The 17,394-nt window shown below is 49.6% G+C and overlaps 7 protein-coding genes across 7 annotated transcripts; 3 read left to right on the top strand and 4 right to left on the bottom strand.

Moving 5' to 3' along the window:
• Nucleotides 1-284: 284 nt before the first annotated feature.
• Nucleotides 285-738, bottom strand: BO79DRAFT_258876 (uncharacterized protein; the record flags this gene model as incomplete). Its single annotated transcript, XM_025686330.1, has 3 exons — nucleotides 285-387; nucleotides 436-476; nucleotides 523-738. 3 exons carry the CDS (start codon nucleotides 736-738, stop codon nucleotides 285-287), a joined length of 360 nt encoding a protein of 119 aa, XP_025535737.1.
• A 691-nt stretch (nucleotides 739-1,429) lies between these two features.
• On the top strand, nucleotides 1,430-2,813 carry BO79DRAFT_232030 (uncharacterized protein; the record flags this gene model as incomplete). The annotated part of the gene is made up of 5 exons (XM_025684207.1): nucleotides 1,430-1,570; nucleotides 1,621-1,847; nucleotides 1,898-2,037; nucleotides 2,111-2,319; nucleotides 2,382-2,813. 5 exons carry the CDS (start codon nucleotides 1,430-1,432, stop codon nucleotides 2,811-2,813), a joined length of 1,149 nt encoding a protein of 382 aa, XP_025535736.1.
• A 606-nt stretch (nucleotides 2,814-3,419) lies between these two features.
• Nucleotides 3,420-4,640, bottom strand: BO79DRAFT_258874 (monooxygenase; the record flags this gene model as incomplete). The annotated part of the gene is made up of 1 exon (XM_025686329.1): nucleotides 3,420-4,640. The coding sequence occupies one exon, from the start codon at nucleotides 4,638-4,640 to the stop codon at nucleotides 3,420-3,422; it is 1,221 nt and encodes a 406-aa protein (XP_025535735.1).
• Nucleotides 4,641-5,966: 1,326 nt separating this feature from the next.
• On the top strand, nucleotides 5,967-6,981 carry BO79DRAFT_211138 (SDR family NAD(P)-dependent oxidoreductase). Its single transcript, XM_025682963.1, has one exon. The coding sequence runs from the start codon at nucleotides 6,031-6,033 to the stop codon at nucleotides 6,916-6,918; it is 888 nt and encodes a 295-aa protein (XP_025535734.1). The 5' UTR covers nucleotides 5,967-6,030; the 3' UTR covers nucleotides 6,919-6,981.
• A 127-nt stretch (nucleotides 6,982-7,108) lies between these two features.
• On the bottom strand, nucleotides 7,109-9,927 carry BO79DRAFT_157375 (uncharacterized protein; the record flags this gene model as incomplete). The annotated part of the gene is made up of 12 exons (XM_025678862.1): nucleotides 7,109-7,435; nucleotides 7,489-7,826; nucleotides 7,877-8,210; nucleotides 8,260-8,498; nucleotides 8,545-8,773; nucleotides 8,826-9,076; nucleotides 9,133-9,202; nucleotides 9,258-9,434; nucleotides 9,487-9,569; nucleotides 9,619-9,654; nucleotides 9,704-9,808; nucleotides 9,855-9,927. 12 exons carry the CDS (start codon nucleotides 9,925-9,927, stop codon nucleotides 7,109-7,111), a joined length of 2,262 nt encoding a protein of 753 aa, XP_025535733.1.
• A 2,394-nt stretch (nucleotides 9,928-12,321) lies between these two features.
• BO79DRAFT_211137 (sulfotransferase family protein) lies at nucleotides 12,322-13,245 on the bottom strand. The gene has a single exon (XM_025682962.1). The coding sequence runs from the start codon at nucleotides 13,161-13,163 to the stop codon at nucleotides 12,393-12,395; it is 771 nt and encodes a 256-aa protein (XP_025535732.1). The 5' UTR covers nucleotides 13,164-13,245; the 3' UTR covers nucleotides 12,322-12,392.
• Nucleotides 13,246-14,324: 1,079 nt separating this feature from the next.
• On the top strand, nucleotides 14,325-16,815 carry BO79DRAFT_211136 (putative CTP synthase). Its single transcript, XM_025682961.1, has 3 exons — nucleotides 14,325-14,550; nucleotides 14,646-14,781; nucleotides 14,849-16,815. The coding sequence occupies exons 1-3, from the start codon at nucleotides 14,526-14,528 to the stop codon at nucleotides 16,425-16,427; spliced, it is 1,740 nt and encodes a 579-aa protein (XP_025535731.1). The 5' UTR covers nucleotides 14,325-14,525; the 3' UTR covers nucleotides 16,428-16,815.
• Nucleotides 16,816-17,394: the final 579 nt, after the last annotated feature.

Raw genomic sequence — 17,394 nt, 5'->3', positions numbered from 1 at the left:
GTTCGCTAAATCCTTGCAGGTGTAGATCATGCCTTTATTCACTGTCGTTCAAAGGGTACAGCGATCTCCGTTCATTTCCGTCTTCTTTGTTCCCTCAAACTATCTGATAGATAGCGCCCAACTGGACGGTAACGTCTCTATCTGCTTTGTCCGTAGTCCTTAGTCCGAAATGCAATCCACTGGCCATGCGTTCTTGTGTGCTGCTACGCTTAAGTTGCCCTTTCAAGCTCCTCCGCTTTTGGAAACGATCGCTAATGTGTACGGAGTATGGTAGTCATCCACAGCTACGGTACCGCCAAGTTTCTAACCATGGATGAGAATTCGATCGTGCGGGTGATATTGTGGCACCCTAATCGAACGAAACGATCGCGGAGGAACCGAAAACACCTAAGATCGTCAGTTGTGACCTTCTCCTCACTATCTCGAGGAACATACTCCGTGCTTTGTAGCTGCATAATGAAGTCGACGTTCAATGTCTGATAGCGATTAACTAATTTAAGCTGCAGATCACCCAACAGCCACCATCTCTGCTCCCAGCATCCCGTCGTGATCCGACTCACGAAAATCATCTGCCTCAAATTCAGCAGCTTCAGACCCACTGAGATCCGCTTGTTTATGAGCTCTGACCATTGATGGATCAGGGGCGCCTCCCGACCGACCCAAACTTGAGAGCGGGATGGCTTCTGTTTTTATCGTTATCATGGCGGCTGTCTCGGTCTCATCCCGAGCTATTGACATTTAGGGTTCAAGTTCTTTGAAGCGCAACTCGCAAAGTTTCCATCATATTCCGAAAAGAGCACACGTACGCAGCGTCGACACCAGACGACAAGATAAGCTTCCTCACCTCGTAGAGGATTTTCATCACAGGAGAACTCGTACGTCAACGTAAACGCCATCGTCCCCAATGGCTTGGTGCGTCGCTCCTCGCTACCTCTTTCGGCATAAAAACGTCAATCCGGTGCCGCGTGGGTCGCGATCAGCATGTCTGGAACGCCTGCCCCGATGCCGAGATACGAAATAGAATCCACTCTGGTGCTCATAGCAGCATGCCGTTGGCACTGATAGAGTTCACCGGACTGACTTCCGCTTCGTCTTGGCCGCTGCCGCTGTCTCGTTCCCCGGATCGTGGCTCTAGCGCACGCGGTAGAACTAACCTTCACCCCTATGTCCAACACACGGCCAATAAAAGCCTGTCACTTAAAGTTAGCATTTCGCTCTAAAATTGCCTTGGGTGTCGGTCAGGAAATCTCTTTTAGATGGATGCCCTTGGCATTCCAGAATATGAATGATTTGCATCCTCGTGTGCCCCTTTCCGTTCTGCAGAAGAACCGACCCCGAAATGGGTTATAAAGACAATATGCGCACAATTCTCGCACTGGTGTCACCTCCTCGGTACTCAGTCTGAGTACATCCAGTCTGGCAGTTCACCATGGCTAACGGGGACACGGAGGCGTTCACCCTCCTGTCATTGGGGCTGCTCTTCATCATCGTACGAATCTATGTCCGCTGGTCGCAAGTCGACGGGCCCCTCAACTTTGCCGTCGATGACTATTTGATGCCATTGGCAGGTGTATGTCTTTCTACACCGACATTCTGACCGTTCCGTCCTAACCGACACAGGCCGTCTTTATCGGCGAAACTGTCGCAGCGCACCTTGTCCGCAGCAAATTCAACGGTCTCACGAACAGCTACATGACCGACGAGCAACGAGCGGCCGTAGACCCAGCATCGAAAGAGTACTACGATCGGCAATGGGGATCTAAGATTCAGATCATCGGATGGTCGTTGTACGCCATGATTCTGTGGTTGATTAAGTTCTGCGTCGCCATTTACTACTCGCGCCTCACGTATGGCATCGGCTCTGATCTCATGTCGACGAAGCTAACTGACTGTCTAGATCTGGATTGAACCATCTCCCCGCACGAGTCCGCTTCGCATACATCCTCCTCGGCGTGACCTATCTGGTCGTCGGTCTGACCATTGTGCTGGGCTGTCAGCCCATGCACAAGAACTGGCAAATCAACCCCAACCCAGGCAGTATGTTTCTCATCTTCTCGTTGCTGCAGCTATACCCTTTGAGATCATTCCATTAACAGACGTCCTACCTTAGATATCTGCCAACCGACCAAATCGACCCTAAGCGTCCTCATCGTCGTCATCCCCAACGTCATAACCGATCTCTACCTCATGTCCATCCCACTTCCGCTCCTCTGGGCCGTCAAAATCAGTATCCGCCAGAAGCTCACACTCATGGCTCTTTTCAGCAGCGCGGCCTTTATCATTATGGCAGGCATTATCCGCGCCGTGACTATCCTCACGGTACGCTATGCATCATCCACTATCGTCCCACAATTCATCGAATAAATCACTAACGACCGCAGGCCGGCCCCGACGGCGCCGTCGCGGGAAGCCAATGGGCATGCCGTGAGACATTTGTGTCCATTGTCGTGGCCAATCTCCCCATCATACAACCTCTGCTTCGCAAGGGAGCAAGCAAGATTGGACTTAGCGTGCTGTTCAGTTCAGCTCGTGGAGGGACGGGAAGCTATGGTCGGAGACGGGGCGAGTCGTATCCGCTGGCTAGTCGGGAAGGGAATACACAGACGGCTACGAAGAAGTCTCGTACGAGGTTGTCTGTGCATGAAGGGACCATTACAGCCGGGTATGGAAGTGATGAGGAGGGCTTGGTTGGCACGGGCAAGAAGGGCAAGATGCGAGATATTACGGTGACTCAGGAGACGGTGATTGAGACGGAGCCGGCAGGGAAGGAGCCGGAGGGGACGGGGAGGTTTGATTGGGGGAGGAGGGAGTAATGGATTATAATTAATGATGGAGTATGGATATGGAATTAATGATGGGCGGAGTTGGGGATGGGCTATGGATATGGATATGGATATACATACACTTAATCACTCAATGATAGTATGATAAGGAACATTATACAGAACTTTAACTATCATCATACTATTATCACTCATCAGGGTGTGTGCAGATAAATTATTAAAGAGAGACTGAATTTTCTGAATTATTATTGAGACTCTCAGTTCAAGCTTATTGAGAGATACTACCTGAAACAAAACTGGTTCAGAATCTTCCTGTTCTATTTGATCTTGGTAGATTGAATGTGAAGGATGTTCTCTTCACTTTGTAGTCACTTGTATCTTACCCTAATACACTTAAGGGGTAAAGAGTCACCTTTTCCCATGATGTGATGCTTTGTTGCCTGCGCCACTAACCGAATCCCTAATCATGCAAAGAGATGTCAATGCTTGTAAAATTATATACAAACCTCAGTAGTATTGTACGGTCTCCTTTTGAAAATTCTAGTAATGAATATTACGGCCCGATTTTGGTTGTAAGTAGTCTTATATAAGAAGAGGAGATATTATTACAGCTCTACTGCCTCGACAAATACTAAATTATTTTTCGGCACCCAACTCCTCATACTCAGGCAACTTCCATCCACCCACCTCCTCATTCCCCATCCTATCCAACAACTCCGGAATCCTCAAGAAACACATCACAGCCGCAAACCAATGCAGCAACCAGATCCCCCACCACGAAGTCGGGAAGAACATTTTCACCATCGACGTATTCAACTTCTGAATCTCCTTCACAAACGGCCTCAAAGTAGTATCATAACTCTTCAACGCCGTCCCCACATCCCCAGCATGTCTGTTAATCTCCCCAGCCAACACATACGCCCCAACAAGACACCCCGTCGTTCCCATCCCCGTCACCACAGCCGGACACGCAGCCGCATCCCCCAACAACACAACCCGTCCCTTATACCACGTGTCTGTCTTCACCTGCACAATCTCCTGCGAGTAGAAATTATCCGTCGTCTTCATCCCCTCAATAAACCGCTCCGTCTGCCACCCCGCCCCGCGGTAGCGCTGTATCCAGAACTCCTTCTGCGCGTCCACTGACGCACGGTGAATAGACGCAAGCGATGGATTGTCATCTTTCAATATGAAATATACCTGCGACGTTGTGGGACTGTGACTCCGGCGAAATATCGCCCGTCCACCTGGAGACACATACGTCGTGAAGGTATTGGTATCACCTTTCTCTCGCGGAACGAACCAGTATGCTGCGTGGATACCGAGATGGAGATACGGATCAGGTGCATCTGGTGACAGAATCCCCCGTCTGATTCGCGAGCCCTGTCCGTCTGCACCGACCAGAAGATCGAACGTCTCGGACGTCCCATCCGAGAAGTAGGCCGTTGCTTTCACATCATCTTGCTCGAAGCGCTCCACGGTCGTGTTGAACCGATACTCCACGTTATTCTTGGTAGCGTCGTATAAGATCCGGACTAGATCGTCACGCATGATCTCAAATTCGGATGATAAAGATTGCGATCCATGTCCAGACGTATTTGGTCGAATTAGTGCTGTGACATGGTCATTGCCGTCGACGAGGGTGAAGCCGTCTTCGTGGACACAGTGCTTGCGGATGGTGTCGAGCAGACCCATTCGTCGGACTACTTCGATGCCTTGCTCACGGAGATCGATCTGCGCTCCTTTGTCGCGCAGCTGGGGGAAGCGTTCTACTACCACGACTTGGTGGTTGGTTCGAGAGAGCCAGAAGGCGAGGGCGGGACCGGCGCAGCCGCCGCCGCAGATGAGGACTTTCATTTTGTTTTTTTGGTGAGAGTGAGCTAGGTAGTTGTTCTTTCTGTGATGTGTGAATGTCATGTCATGGGCTGCATGTCGCGGGTTAAATAAGTCATGTCGGTTGGAGGGCCCGGACCCCGTCAACGGAAATTCAGAGCGCGAGAACATGATGGCACATGGCTTGTTGCCGATGTTATTGGATACTTGATTCTGGTCCGGATTAGGGTGGATAGTGAGTGCTACATATTGCAAGCCCCGCATATGACAGGGCTATGGAGGGTCGGTGGTGAAGGGTGAGACGGGTAGTTGGCTGGTTTGACGTGGGTCGACTCATGCAGGCGTCCGAGTGAGATTTTATGAATCATGCTGTGTCTGATGACCATGCCATTTTGCTGCCAACCTCTATGTACAGAGCAGCCACCATCTCTTGTTCTGTCAGACAGATGTTCCGTCTGTTGGTGTATCACACGCAGCACAGCCGGCTGTCCGAATGCGGAGATGTTGAAGGCTTCGGCATGTTTACACTCCGTCCGCGGGTGGTCCTGACCAATCTTCTAGCGTGTTATTTTCTATCCAGCTACTGCATCAAGTAACATCTGAACTTTTATTAGACCTGCTATTGCCAGGGTATGAAAAATTATGATGTGGCTTTTTAACACCGGCGTTATGTCCGGTCGGCGTTTGTTTCTAGCTCCGGGCGAGGAACGGAAGGTCCGCGGATACGCGCCCGTAGATAATGAGCAGCCAAGCCCTTATTTCAAGATATCCTTCCTGGTGTGGACACAACAGCCACTTGAATGCGCACTGGGGAATATAATAAGTTGAGCATCTACCATATGTGATAGAGCCATACACATCAATGCCTTTCCTCAATTCTGGATGTTCTTTCTCCTGGCGTCCAAATTACATCCGGAAAGCACCATGTTAACTAGCTACTCACAATTCTCCAATGAAATTGCCCATCAACGGAGGATTGATGTTATAACCACATGCTAGCTGTCTATTTAACCTCTTTCGGTCTCAAATATAACATGCAACTGGCAGTTTCCTGGGAATCTGCATTTAAAGCATCCTTTTAGGGCTTCATATTGTCCGCTACTGATACTGATAACTGTCATCCTGCGATAAAGCTAACTAGTACAGAGTACTCGGGTAACCCCTCTCCCCACACCCCCGTTATGCCTCTGCATATATTGCATTTACACAGTTGAGTACACAGTAAAGCCATCCATCCATCGGCATCGGCAACCCCCCTTCGGAAGCCCGAATCGCCGTCTCCGCAATCTAGCATCAACAACCCCTCACTTTCACCCCCTCATCCTCTCCCTCCGTCCATCTTCACACCAACAACACCCAAACCCACCATCACCTAAACAAAACAAGAAAAAAAACAGGCCGACTACAAAACACCATGTCCTCCACCCTCCACCCAGTCTTCCGCCCCGGCGCAACAGCCCTCATCACCGGCGCCGCCTCGGGCATCGGCCAAGCCACAGCCCGATTCTGCCGCATACACGGCATGAACCTCATCCTCATTGACAACGATCAAGAAGCCCTCAAATTTGTAGCATTAACTCTGCCCTCCACCATCGTCCCCTTCAAGACCACAACATCGGCCCACCACATCGACGTCTCCAACCCCTCCGACTGGCAATCCCTCCACACCTCCGTCACCACCACCTACCCAAATGGAATCGACCTCCTCTTCCTCAACGCCGGCACCATGGTCCAACCTACAGAAGGCAAAACCATCTGGACAGACCCATCCTACTTCCAACGAACTCTCGCAGTAAACACACTAGGGTACACGAATGGCATAGCGACATTCCTCGACGACATGACTCGTGACACTACATCCCCGCGGGCGATTATCCTGACGGGGTCCAAGCAGGGTATTACCAACCCGCCCGGCAACCCGGCGTATAATGCCTCCAAGGCCGCGGTGAAGAGTATTGCCGAGCAGTTGAGTTATAGTCTGTATGAGAAACATCCCAATGTCGGGGTGCATTTGCTGGTTCCGGGGTTTACGTATACCGGGATGGTGAGGAGGCATTTTACGGAGAAGCCGGATGGAGCGTGGTTTCCTGAGCAGGTGGTGGAGTTTTTGAGTCGGGGCATGGCCGAAGGGAGGTTTTATATTGTTTGTCCGGATGGTGAGGTCTCTGAGGATTTGGATAAGAGGAGGATGTTGTGGTCGTGTGGAGATGTGGTTCATGGGAGGCCCGCGTTGACGAGGTGGAGGGCGGATTGGAAGGAGAGGGCGGCGAGGGGGATTGAGGAGATGAATATTGGGGAGTAGTTGGTCTGTATTAGTGATATCTAGATGTGTCGATACTGAGGTTTCGTGGGTGTAGAACAGGGAATCAACATTCAGATTGTCTGTGAGACGGCCTTGCAGTTTGTCTATGGGAGACCTAACAACATCAACAGTAAGTTCCAGAAGTTGCCACATCAAGTATCTATTACTCTCCTTCATACTCTCGTCAAGTTTAGAATCTCTTCTTATCCGTAATCAATTCCAACAAAGCCCTCTGGAGCCGAGCAACCCCATCCTCCGATATCTGATGGTGGAAGGCCAGCCGCCCGTTGGGGAATACCAACAACCCCTGCTGCTTGCAGTAGAACACAATATCATCTCCAGTAATGCCAGTTTTCTTCAGATCGAGGACTATCATGTTAGTGTCCACTGGCATGAGGAACTCGTACCCGATCCGATGGAGATATTCGGCCACGCGCCGGGTGAGCGCATGCACTTTCGGAAGTAGGGGCAAAGTGTGCTCCATTGCAGCGGTGGCAGCAGCAGCCATCATTCCGGTCTAAACCCATCAGTATCTATCCCTTAGATGTTTTGGACTGTACTGGAATTTACCTGTCGAGTAGCGCCGCCAAACATTTTCCGGAACCACTTGGCGCGGTCAATGAACTCTCGAGTACCAACGATAACACTGCCCATTGGAGCACCACAACCCTTGGAAATACAGATGCTGGCACTGTCAAAGCAGTCAAGGTATTCGCGGGCGGAGACTCCCTCTGCAGTTATACCTTCCAGCAACCGGGCTCCATCAAGATGCATGGCGATGGGGGTCCGGCCTGGGGGCACACGAACCCTGCGGACGTAGTTCGAAATTTCTCTGGCATGTTTCAATGGGAGGATCGAACCACTCAGGGTGTTTTCAAGAGACACGACTCGGGTAGGGGGGAAGTGAACTGCGACAGTATCAGCAAGGTTAAGCTTCCTTTAAGGAGAGCTTTCTTACAATTTCCTTCTTCTATAATCCGATCCTTCACATCATCCAGGGTCAGATGAACACCGTTCTTCGGTTCAACGCTCGTCACTGTGGCCTGGGACAAAACAGGAATTGCACCAGTTTCCCAGGTTTGGACGTGCGCACGGTAGTCAAGAAGAATCGTATGAGGCGGCTGGTGCAGATGAGTGCGCAAACAGATCTGGTTGCCTTGGGTGCCGGACACGACAAAAAGCGCTGCCTCTTTTCCTGTCAGTGCTTTGATCTTATCCTGGAAATCGTTCACTGTCGCATCTCCTTCCTCATCATAGATGTCATCCCCAAAGGTCGATGCATTTACAATGGCCTGAAAATTAAAGTCAGCAGTTATCTGGATTCGCGCGTGTGAGACACACCTCCATCACAGCCTCAGTGGGAACGGTCACAGTATCAGACCGGAAATCTCTTCCGGCCCGCTCAATGGCCCGTTCAAGAGCCCCTGATATGGCACTCTTAGCTGAAAAGCCATTTATGCCATTTATGCCATTTGCCTGCTTTGGCGAGAAATGTAGGTCTCTGCAGAGACTCGACTGGCGCTCAGGGCCCCTTGTGAGCGTCTTTCCAATCTTCAGAACGGCTCGTCCTTTCATCGTTCCTGGAGACGTTAGTACCGGACGTAGTGTATTCACAGTTGAGCATACCCTTTTCCATCTGATCGTAGATGTTTGGAAGTTCGGAGAAATCCACCACTTCGTATTGAACACTAATTCCGGCCTTGATGATGATAGCAAGTGCTTCCTCCGTTTCATCTCTGTTCCCCACGTAGGAACCTTTGATGTTGATTCTCTGGGTGATCATATGGAAAAGATCGGTGCAAATCTTTCCAGGTGGGAGACCGACAGCGACGATTGTTCCGCCAGGGCGAATGTACTTTATGAATCATCAGCTTCGCTTCAAGGTATCATAGAGACGTTCAAGTCACCTGTGTAGCCTGGTGGAACGGCTCTTCCACAGATGAGACTATCATCGCAGCATGCGGTCCGCCGCCGGTGACGCGCTTCACTTCCTCAGCAATATCCGGAGACTTGTAATCGACGAAGTAATCCGCTCCAAGGTCGTATAAACACATTTGCCTCTTGGCAGCCCCGGAAGATAAGGCAAGGACCTTGTGTCCGCACGCTTTGGCATATTGGCAAGCCAAGGATCCCAATCCTCCGCCGGCGCCAACAATTGCTAGTTTGAAAAATCAGTGGTGAACATTTTTTCCGTGAGAGCAATGTCATACTTACCGATTATCTCTCCCGGTCGCACTTCACTTTCCTTGAGTGCCTTGTATACGGTGATTCCGGCACAAAGGACCTAGACGGTGCACTCAGTTAGACCGTCGTTTCGAAGTGGACAGTCGTAAACATACCGGAGCAGCAGCCTCTAGCGAAATTCCAGACGGAATGCGCACTGCATTGTCAGCCTTGCAAATACAATACTGTTGGAAGGTCCCATCGACCATATACCCCGACAACTGAAGCTTAGGGCAGAGCGGTTGTCTCCCGGTAGAGCAAAACTCGCACACGCCGCAAGTTCTGTTAATCCACTAGCATACTATTACTCTCGGCTTTCGTTGAAGACATATACACAGAACATACCTGTATTCCGACAGTGTCTCCGATGCGGAGGCCGTTCACCTGCGAGCCGACGGCGGCGACCAATCCAACACCCTCGTGTCCGCCTAGTTATGGTTGGAAAAAAATTTGCTACATGGTTAAGGTGCGACATACCGACGAGATTACTTTTCGGGGTAGCAGGAAAGTCCCCTAAGCTGATAAGTAATGATGTTTAGAGCTGAGATCAAAGCAGTCTAACCTTTCCAAGCATGGAGGTCTGTGTGGCAGACTCCAGAGTATTCCATTTGGACCAGCACTTCATCGGGGCCTGGGTTCCCAACTGGGATCTCCTTGAGTTCGATAGCTGTTCTTCTTAGCATGACTCTGCTAGCAAATATTGATGTCCATACTGTCACCCCGGGTTCTGAATACATGAGCCCACTGCGTGGTGGGGAGCGATTGGTAGTTTGTCCAGAGAGACATGTTGCGATGGAGCGTTGAGTGACTTGAGACGGTTCTAGATAGAGGATTCGTTATAAGATGTGTCTGCCATTAGCTAAAGTTGGAGGGCGGCGAATCTGCTTTAAGTTATAAGATACTCACTATATGGGATAGTCGATAGCAACTTAGCCTGCTATGGATAGCTTACAGTCAGACACTACTCCTTTTAGCTACCTACATTGGCGTAGATAAGTACCCTTGCAGCTCTTGTTCACATCAAGTCAACTTCATTCGTCGATAGTCTTTCTCCTTTCCCATAACCAGGAATTGCTGTCTTTGAGAACGATCCTAGTATAGCTGAGCTGCTAGAAGAGTTCATTCCCGTTGTTCTCATGTCTCTGTAGAGTATCCTGAGACACCATGGGGCCAGAGTTAACGTATGAGGCGTCGGCCATGCCCATTCACGGTGAGGCGAAACCTACATGAGCAGTTCTATAAGCGCACAATGACGACATTTAGATGTCCAGTATTGTTGCTTAGCATCCATTTCTTAAGGTAAGCACATAGAGAACCAACTATTATGCTTGTCATTCCTGTTGCTTCATCAGCTCGTGGTTGAAATTGAACGATTACTTGATAAGAATGCCACGGCCATATTGCATCTTGCGTAGGATTGTGTGACAGAGTGATGACTATTGCGTCAGACTGTTTAGGTTGCGGCATATTTGCTCATAGACGTACTATTACTGGCTATCAGACGTACGTATCAGTCTAGAAAGAGGCTGATCACGGATTTTCGGGGCTGATTGTCTTATCGGGCAGCAATCGTGAACATAGGCTGATCTCTTAACCATGTAACTATCTGCCTTTACTCAAGGTACAGATGAACATGATGCAAGACGTGTCCTAGTCATCGTTACTTCCTGCCAGGAGCGAAGCTAATGATACCGAAACTATAAACGAACAGGCATGCTCTGCAACTGCGGAAAGTATCGCTAGCCCATATCAGATTCCGGTATCTGTCCAGTGTAGAGCATCTGAAACATTTGCAAGGAGGGAACTCGTTGTGCAACGTACGATCTAGTCATATCAAGGCTTCAACCGGTCTGCGGTACCACCATGAGCCCAATAATGGATATGTTCCATGTATCGCGCAGAAGCAATAAGTTGTTATCCGATAAACCTCGCAGACCCACGGCCAACAAACTCCTGGTGCATCAACATAGGACTACGTATCCGGCTTGCTGCAATATGAGCCTGATTATTCCTGGCTCAGGTTGGCCATCTTCCACGATCGTAGCAAAGCACCCTTGCTTGGGTAGTTGTATTGTCCTACCATGAGCTGATGGCACAACAGAATATGTGAGGGGGTAATTGAGCCGGGCTGCGCTGGAGCGGTCGCACCCATTGACAGATCGTCAACTGCATGAAATTCGCCGTAGAATAGCCACTAGGCTTATCTTCATGGGCCACGGTTGTGGCTCTCAAATTCCAAATCGATGATCGAACAGTAGAGACCCCAGTGTACATACCCCGTCCTTGGGCGTGTGTCAATGCTATAATCTCTGATCAGCGTCAAAGGCCCACCAAGTACAGCATTCCAAATAGCGTCAGCCAGCTCATAAAGACTGGGACAACTGAACCCTGAGACCCGGTCGTCTTACTACGCCATGAGAAAGAGAATTTAGGATCCGTAGGTGTGATTAAAACCTTGCTGCCAAGTCAATATGTAAGATCCCCAATGTGCATGTATTTCCGACAAGCCATTGCCACCGAATTGAAGATTCTTCAGCTCTCGCTGGATTCTTGACCAAACAAATCTTGAGTTCTGCGGCCCGCCGTAAGGAAGTTGGGGATGCTCGCCCCTTGCAGTCATAATTTGCGAAGCCGCTTTAGCACAGCGACCGGTCGACGAGTAAAAAGTAAATCGACGAATATTTGGCAGCCTTCCAGGCAAATGGTAGGGTTGGTGGTTTTTATTGCTGGAAAGGTGTGTCTTCAAATGATCCAAACGTTGCCTCCTTCCTTGCTATCAGTTTCTTTCACCATATGCTGTAGATCCAGATAAAAGCCTTTCCGGAAGAAGAATCCTGTACATTAGCTATGCGTCTGTATCGTTAGTCAATGGTTGCTTGACTGCATTGCTTTTACATTACCCAAACCGGGGGCTCTTGTGACAAGTTCTCTTTGGCATTTCTATGCCCAAGTTAGGTGTCTGGTTCGGTGGCGGTCCTTTTCTTATTCCCTCAGTGCTTCGTGTGCATTTGGGGACATGTAGATTAAGTAATTATGGTTGATAATCGCAACCATCCCAGTCACTTTTCAGCAGATAAAGCCACGTTGTATGGATGATCCCTATCTCCTTACTATTACTAGCGAGTGATAGTACCTAAGTCACATACGATTGCTGCAGTGATAATTGAAGTATACACATGATCTTATTCATATATCCATGTCCACGGTTGACTACCTATAACACAATTTCAATGATCATTGTTGGGTTTTTTTCAGCCGCGCACAAACCAAGCAGTAGCAGCCCCTACCAACGCAAAGGCCGCCGCCCATCTCATTAGCCCGCGCTTAATATGATACTGCGCAACCTGATCAATAGCCTTGGAGTCGTTGATCCGTGGGAATGGAACATCAGGTATATCCTTCCCCAAGGCCTTGCAAAGAGGCTCCCAACCTTCCCGCACATCGTAAAACACCAGACGATCCTCGGGCACTATCTCCTTCAACCACGCAATGTGTCGATGCCATATGATATCAAACGCACGCTCATTGTTGTACACCTTGTCCCACTGCGCTTGCAAGACCGAGATATACTCGACAAAGTGCCGCATCCCAGGAAGTGGAAGAAGAACAGCGCGTAGAAACCACAATGTAGCCAGTCCCTCAATCTGGGCCATGCTCTTGACCCATGCATCAGGATCGCGAACTGTACAGATAACCTTGCTGTCGGGATAAATCTCCAGGAGCTCTGGCACGAACTGAGTGCCAGGAGCGTCGGTTATAGCAACGTAGCCATCTGTTCGGTCTTTCATCATGGCAAGGACCTTCTGGTGATTTTTGCCTGATAGCCAGTCGCGTAGAATAGTAATCCATGATTTGACCTCGGTTGACGGACCCATTGTTATCTGCGTACCACCATGGTAGACAGGTCCGTCGAGAAGAATGTTCAAGGCGGCGCTGAAGGACGCCGTACCGGTGCGAGAGAGACCTGCACCGATGACTTGTAATTTGGCCCCTGCTTGAGGGGTTGAAGCTTTTTGACCCATATTGATGGTTGCACAATCCCTATGAATTCAAGTCTAGGGCGCGTATATTCGGGTCAAAACACAATTAATTGTAAGGAATTTGAACGCTCGAGGAATTGAATGCTATAAAGTACAATTCTATTGGGGAAAGGGGGTTGCAAGCTAGTTATAAGAGCGTGAAGCTGTGTCGGTCGGAAGGTTTAGTGCTAGACAAGCAAAAATGATTGATCGCCGGCAATCCTGCGTTGGTTACTAACTGTTAGTGCTTACACTAAGCCTCTCTTATTCCGTCCAACTAGGAAGAAACAGAATTAGAGGTTCATGTAGCCTTTGAAAATGATTGGGTGAATCGCTTAGATGGGCTCCAGGGAAATAAATGCCTTTCTTTGTTGCCATAACGAGGTTTGTTGGGGGGCGGAAAGGCGGTGATAATTTAGCCTGGATATAAGGGAACGATTTGGAAGTACTAAATCAAGCTCATAATTATCTTAGATACCACAAAGATCTGTAAAATCAGTTTTTTTTTTTTTTTTTTTTTTTTTTTTTTTTTTTTTTTAGCTTTTTCTCATGAAAGTTGAGTTTTTTTTTTTTTTTTTTTTTTTTTTTTTTTTTTTTTTTTAGCTTTTTCTCATGAAAGTTGAAGTATAGTGGTGTTGCTTGTTCAATTTAGTACTTACTCTGGTAGAGAGTTAAGTAACAGAGCAGTAGGACCACTTTACCCCATGGGAAAATATATCTTCAGTTGGTTCTGGATCAGGACGAAATGATTGTAACTATGTACTAAAAAATTGCTCTCTCGAACTGAAATGTTGGATCCTTCCTTTCTTTTTTCTTTTCTTTTCTTTCTTTCCCCCCCCCCCCCCCCCTTCTCCTTTGGCAAGAGTATAAAATGATACAACAACTTAGTGAAGCAATAGACTGTATTATTCATGATACAAGAGGTATGCTGCCTAGCATCGTCAGGCAGAAGTCCCGAATGTAACCGTTTGACCGGGCTTGGCGTCACACGGGTGCCAATCAGAGCAGATTTAAAATACAGATGAATACAGATGGGGATGGAATGACTCAGATGGGAAGGGCACAACAACATGATGTTGCTAAATAAAAGCCTTTACCATGCACATCCATTGAAGCTACTTATTACAATTGGTTTCTTTTAATTTTGTCTCCTCAATTGGCATCGAAAGTATCAGCTATACAAATTGTTGCTGTGAGGCCGATAAGATAACCCCGATAAGATAAGAGAGTCACCTGACCAACCAGGCCCACCGCTTCGGGAGGGTCACAAATCGAACTTTTTTTCGCCTCATTCTTTGACTCTTTGCTCCGCGGTATCGCTCACGTCCCCTTGTCACCACTCCGTCTCCGTCGGTCGCTGCAAAGATGAAATACGTTCTGGTTTCCGGAGGTAAGCTCAATTGCTCGGCTCGGCTGGAAACCAGCGGAGTTGCCAGGGTCCCTCGCCTTGTGCCCTCTTGCTAACGAAACCCGCCCGTTCCTCAGGTGTCATCTCCGGCGTGGGCAAGGGCATTATTGCCTCCAGCACCGGTCTCCTGCTCAAGACTACCGGTCTGGCCGTCACCTCTATCAAGATCGACCCCTACATCAACATCGATGCGGGCACAATGGCACCTACTGAGTCAGTATCTGCGTGGCTTTCGGCTTCTCGGTGATACACCTTATTGACATCACCCCCACTATGCTAGGCACGGTGAGGTCTATGTCACAGACGACGGCGGCGAAATGGACCTCGACCTTGGCAACTACGAGCGCTACCTCCTTTCCTCTCTCTCCCGCGATCACAACATCACCACCGGAAAGGTCTACCAGCACGTCATCAACCGCGAGCGCATCGGCCACTATCTCGGTAAGACCGTCCAGGTCGTGCCCCACGTCACCGATGCCATTCAGGAGTGGATTCAGCGGGTAGCCAAGATTCCCGTCGACGAGTCCAAGGCGGAGCCGGATGTCTGCATCATCGAGCTGGGTGGTACCGTCGGTGACATCGAGAGTGCGCCCTTCATCCATGCTCTGAGCCAGCTCCAGAGAAAGGCCGGCAAGGGCAACTTTGTCCAGATCCACGTTTCCTACGTGCCTGTCATCCCGCCGGGACCTGGTGGTGAGCAGAAGACGAAACCCACGCAGAGGGCAATCAGCGACGTGCGGAGTGCTGGTCTCAACCCCGACCTGATTGCTTGTCGCTGCGAGCAGCCTCTGGAGGATAGCACCATCAACAAGATCGCCAACATGTGCTCCGTCGAGCAGCACCAGGTCATTGCCGTCCACAACGTCACGACGACATACCACGTGCCCATGCTTCTCGAGAAGCAGAAGCTGATCAGCACCATCACCGATATGCTCGACCTGAAGTCGATCCCCCAGACGCCTGAGCGCAAGGAGCAGGGCAGCCGCATGTGGAACGACTGGTGCGACCTTGCTCGTGGCCAGGATTTCCTCCACGATTCCGTCTCCATTGCCCTGGTTGGCAAATACACTTCCCTTCACGACGCCTACATCAGTGTCTCCAAGGCTTTGGAGCACGCGGCCATGTACTGCCACAAGAAGGTTCAGATCATCTGGGTCGACTCGTCGCACCTGGAGGATGACACCGCCTCCCCCGCCGACTACCACAAGGCCTGGCACGCGGTTTGCACGGCCGACGGTGTCCTGGTGCCCGGCGGTTTCGGTAACAGAGGTACTGAGGGTATGATGAAGGCCATCACATGGGCGCGTACCAACAACAAGCCCTTCCTGGGTGTCTGCCTGGGTATGCAGCTGGCCGTGTTGGAGTTCTGCCGCAACGTCGCCAACATCAAGGATGTCGGCAGTGAGGAGCTGCACCCCAAGGCCGAGAACCACGCCATTGTCTACATGCCCGAGGTCGACAAGGGCAAGCTTGGTGGAACCATGCGTCTTGGCAGACACCCCTGTGTCTTCCAGGAGAACACCGAGTGGTCTCGTCTGCGTGGTCTGTACGGACCTTCCGTCTCGCAGATTGAGGAGCGCCACCGTCATCGTTACGAGGTCAACCCCGACATGATCGAGCAGATCGAGAAGGCCGGTCTCTCTTTCATCGGAAAGGATACCAAGGGCGAGCGTATGGAGATCATCGAGATCAAGGACCACCCCTGGTTCGTCGGTGTCCAGTTCCACCCCGAGTACCTCAGTCGGGTCTTGAGCCCCAGCCGGGCTTTCCTCGGTTTCTTTGCCGCCGCTGCGGGCTGCCTGGATGAGGTCTCCAAGGCAGTTGTGCAGGGTCAGCGGAGCATTGGCCGGAAGCAATAGATCTCTTTGGCGGAGGAGCGGTATTTTGCTGGAGTTCTGGTGAGAAGGATACTGTTGACGGTACACACCGTCTGGGTTTTTCTGTTTTCTGTCTGGGGCAGGTCTTGAGTGCTGCTCTGCTGCTATGCCGTGCGGCAGCCCCGACCCATACAACTTGGAGTCTATGGCAGACTCGCGTGGGAAGGATACCCTTGACAAAGACCTGAAGCGTCATCCAGGTCAATCAGGTCAGATTCACGACGCTGCACAAAAAGGAGTCGAAAATAATATGTCGGAAGTTGTCTGTTTCCTCAGGTTATGCTTTTGTTGAGATTGCAGGGCTTTTTGACTACGTGATATCACTATAATATAAAAGTATTGAGACGGCCGGTCCATTGATAGATTAAGTCAATACAATAGATTAGATTTGGTGCCAACACTTTTTCTTCTACTTAGGAGTACACTTCTTCTTCTTTTCTACTACTACTACTACTACTCAAGAGTAATGCTCTCGAGTCACACTTAAGCCATAACTGAGCAAAGCTCGTACCAGTCCGTCATCTAAACAGATGCCTTCCATGTGCGATATCCACCACAGCATAAATACTCCTTATCCGACCACATGCCCACATCATCACTTCTCCCCAACGAATGATCTACTACCTCGGTACGGATCATCCAAACTCAATAACAACTAGACATAGAATGCAATGCGAAGACCCCCCTGGTCGACCGACCGACCATTGTTAGAGTTTTTATCTAGCCCTGCGACCCGTTGCAGATCAGCCATAAATCAGACAGACCCTTGGGGACGATCGCTCGGCTCCTATATACAAAGAGAGTATGGCCGTTGCCGATCTATCCTACAACACAACATACAACATACTTATAATAAATTTTCACATCATATAACGATCAATAGTCTACTACCATCCCAATACTGATGTAAAATATTCTATAGAAAGAATAATAATGAAAATTAAATGGT

This window comes from Aspergillus costaricaensis (genome assembly GCF_003184835.1).
Source record: "Aspergillus costaricaensis CBS 115574 unplaced genomic scaffold BO79scaffold_36, whole genome shotgun sequence".
Classification (NCBI taxonomy): Eukaryota; Fungi; Ascomycota; class Eurotiomycetes; order Eurotiales; family Aspergillaceae; genus Aspergillus; species Aspergillus costaricensis.
The sequence above is the reverse complement of the archived record's forward strand: the minus strand, read 5'-3'. Positions and strand labels throughout refer to the sequence as shown.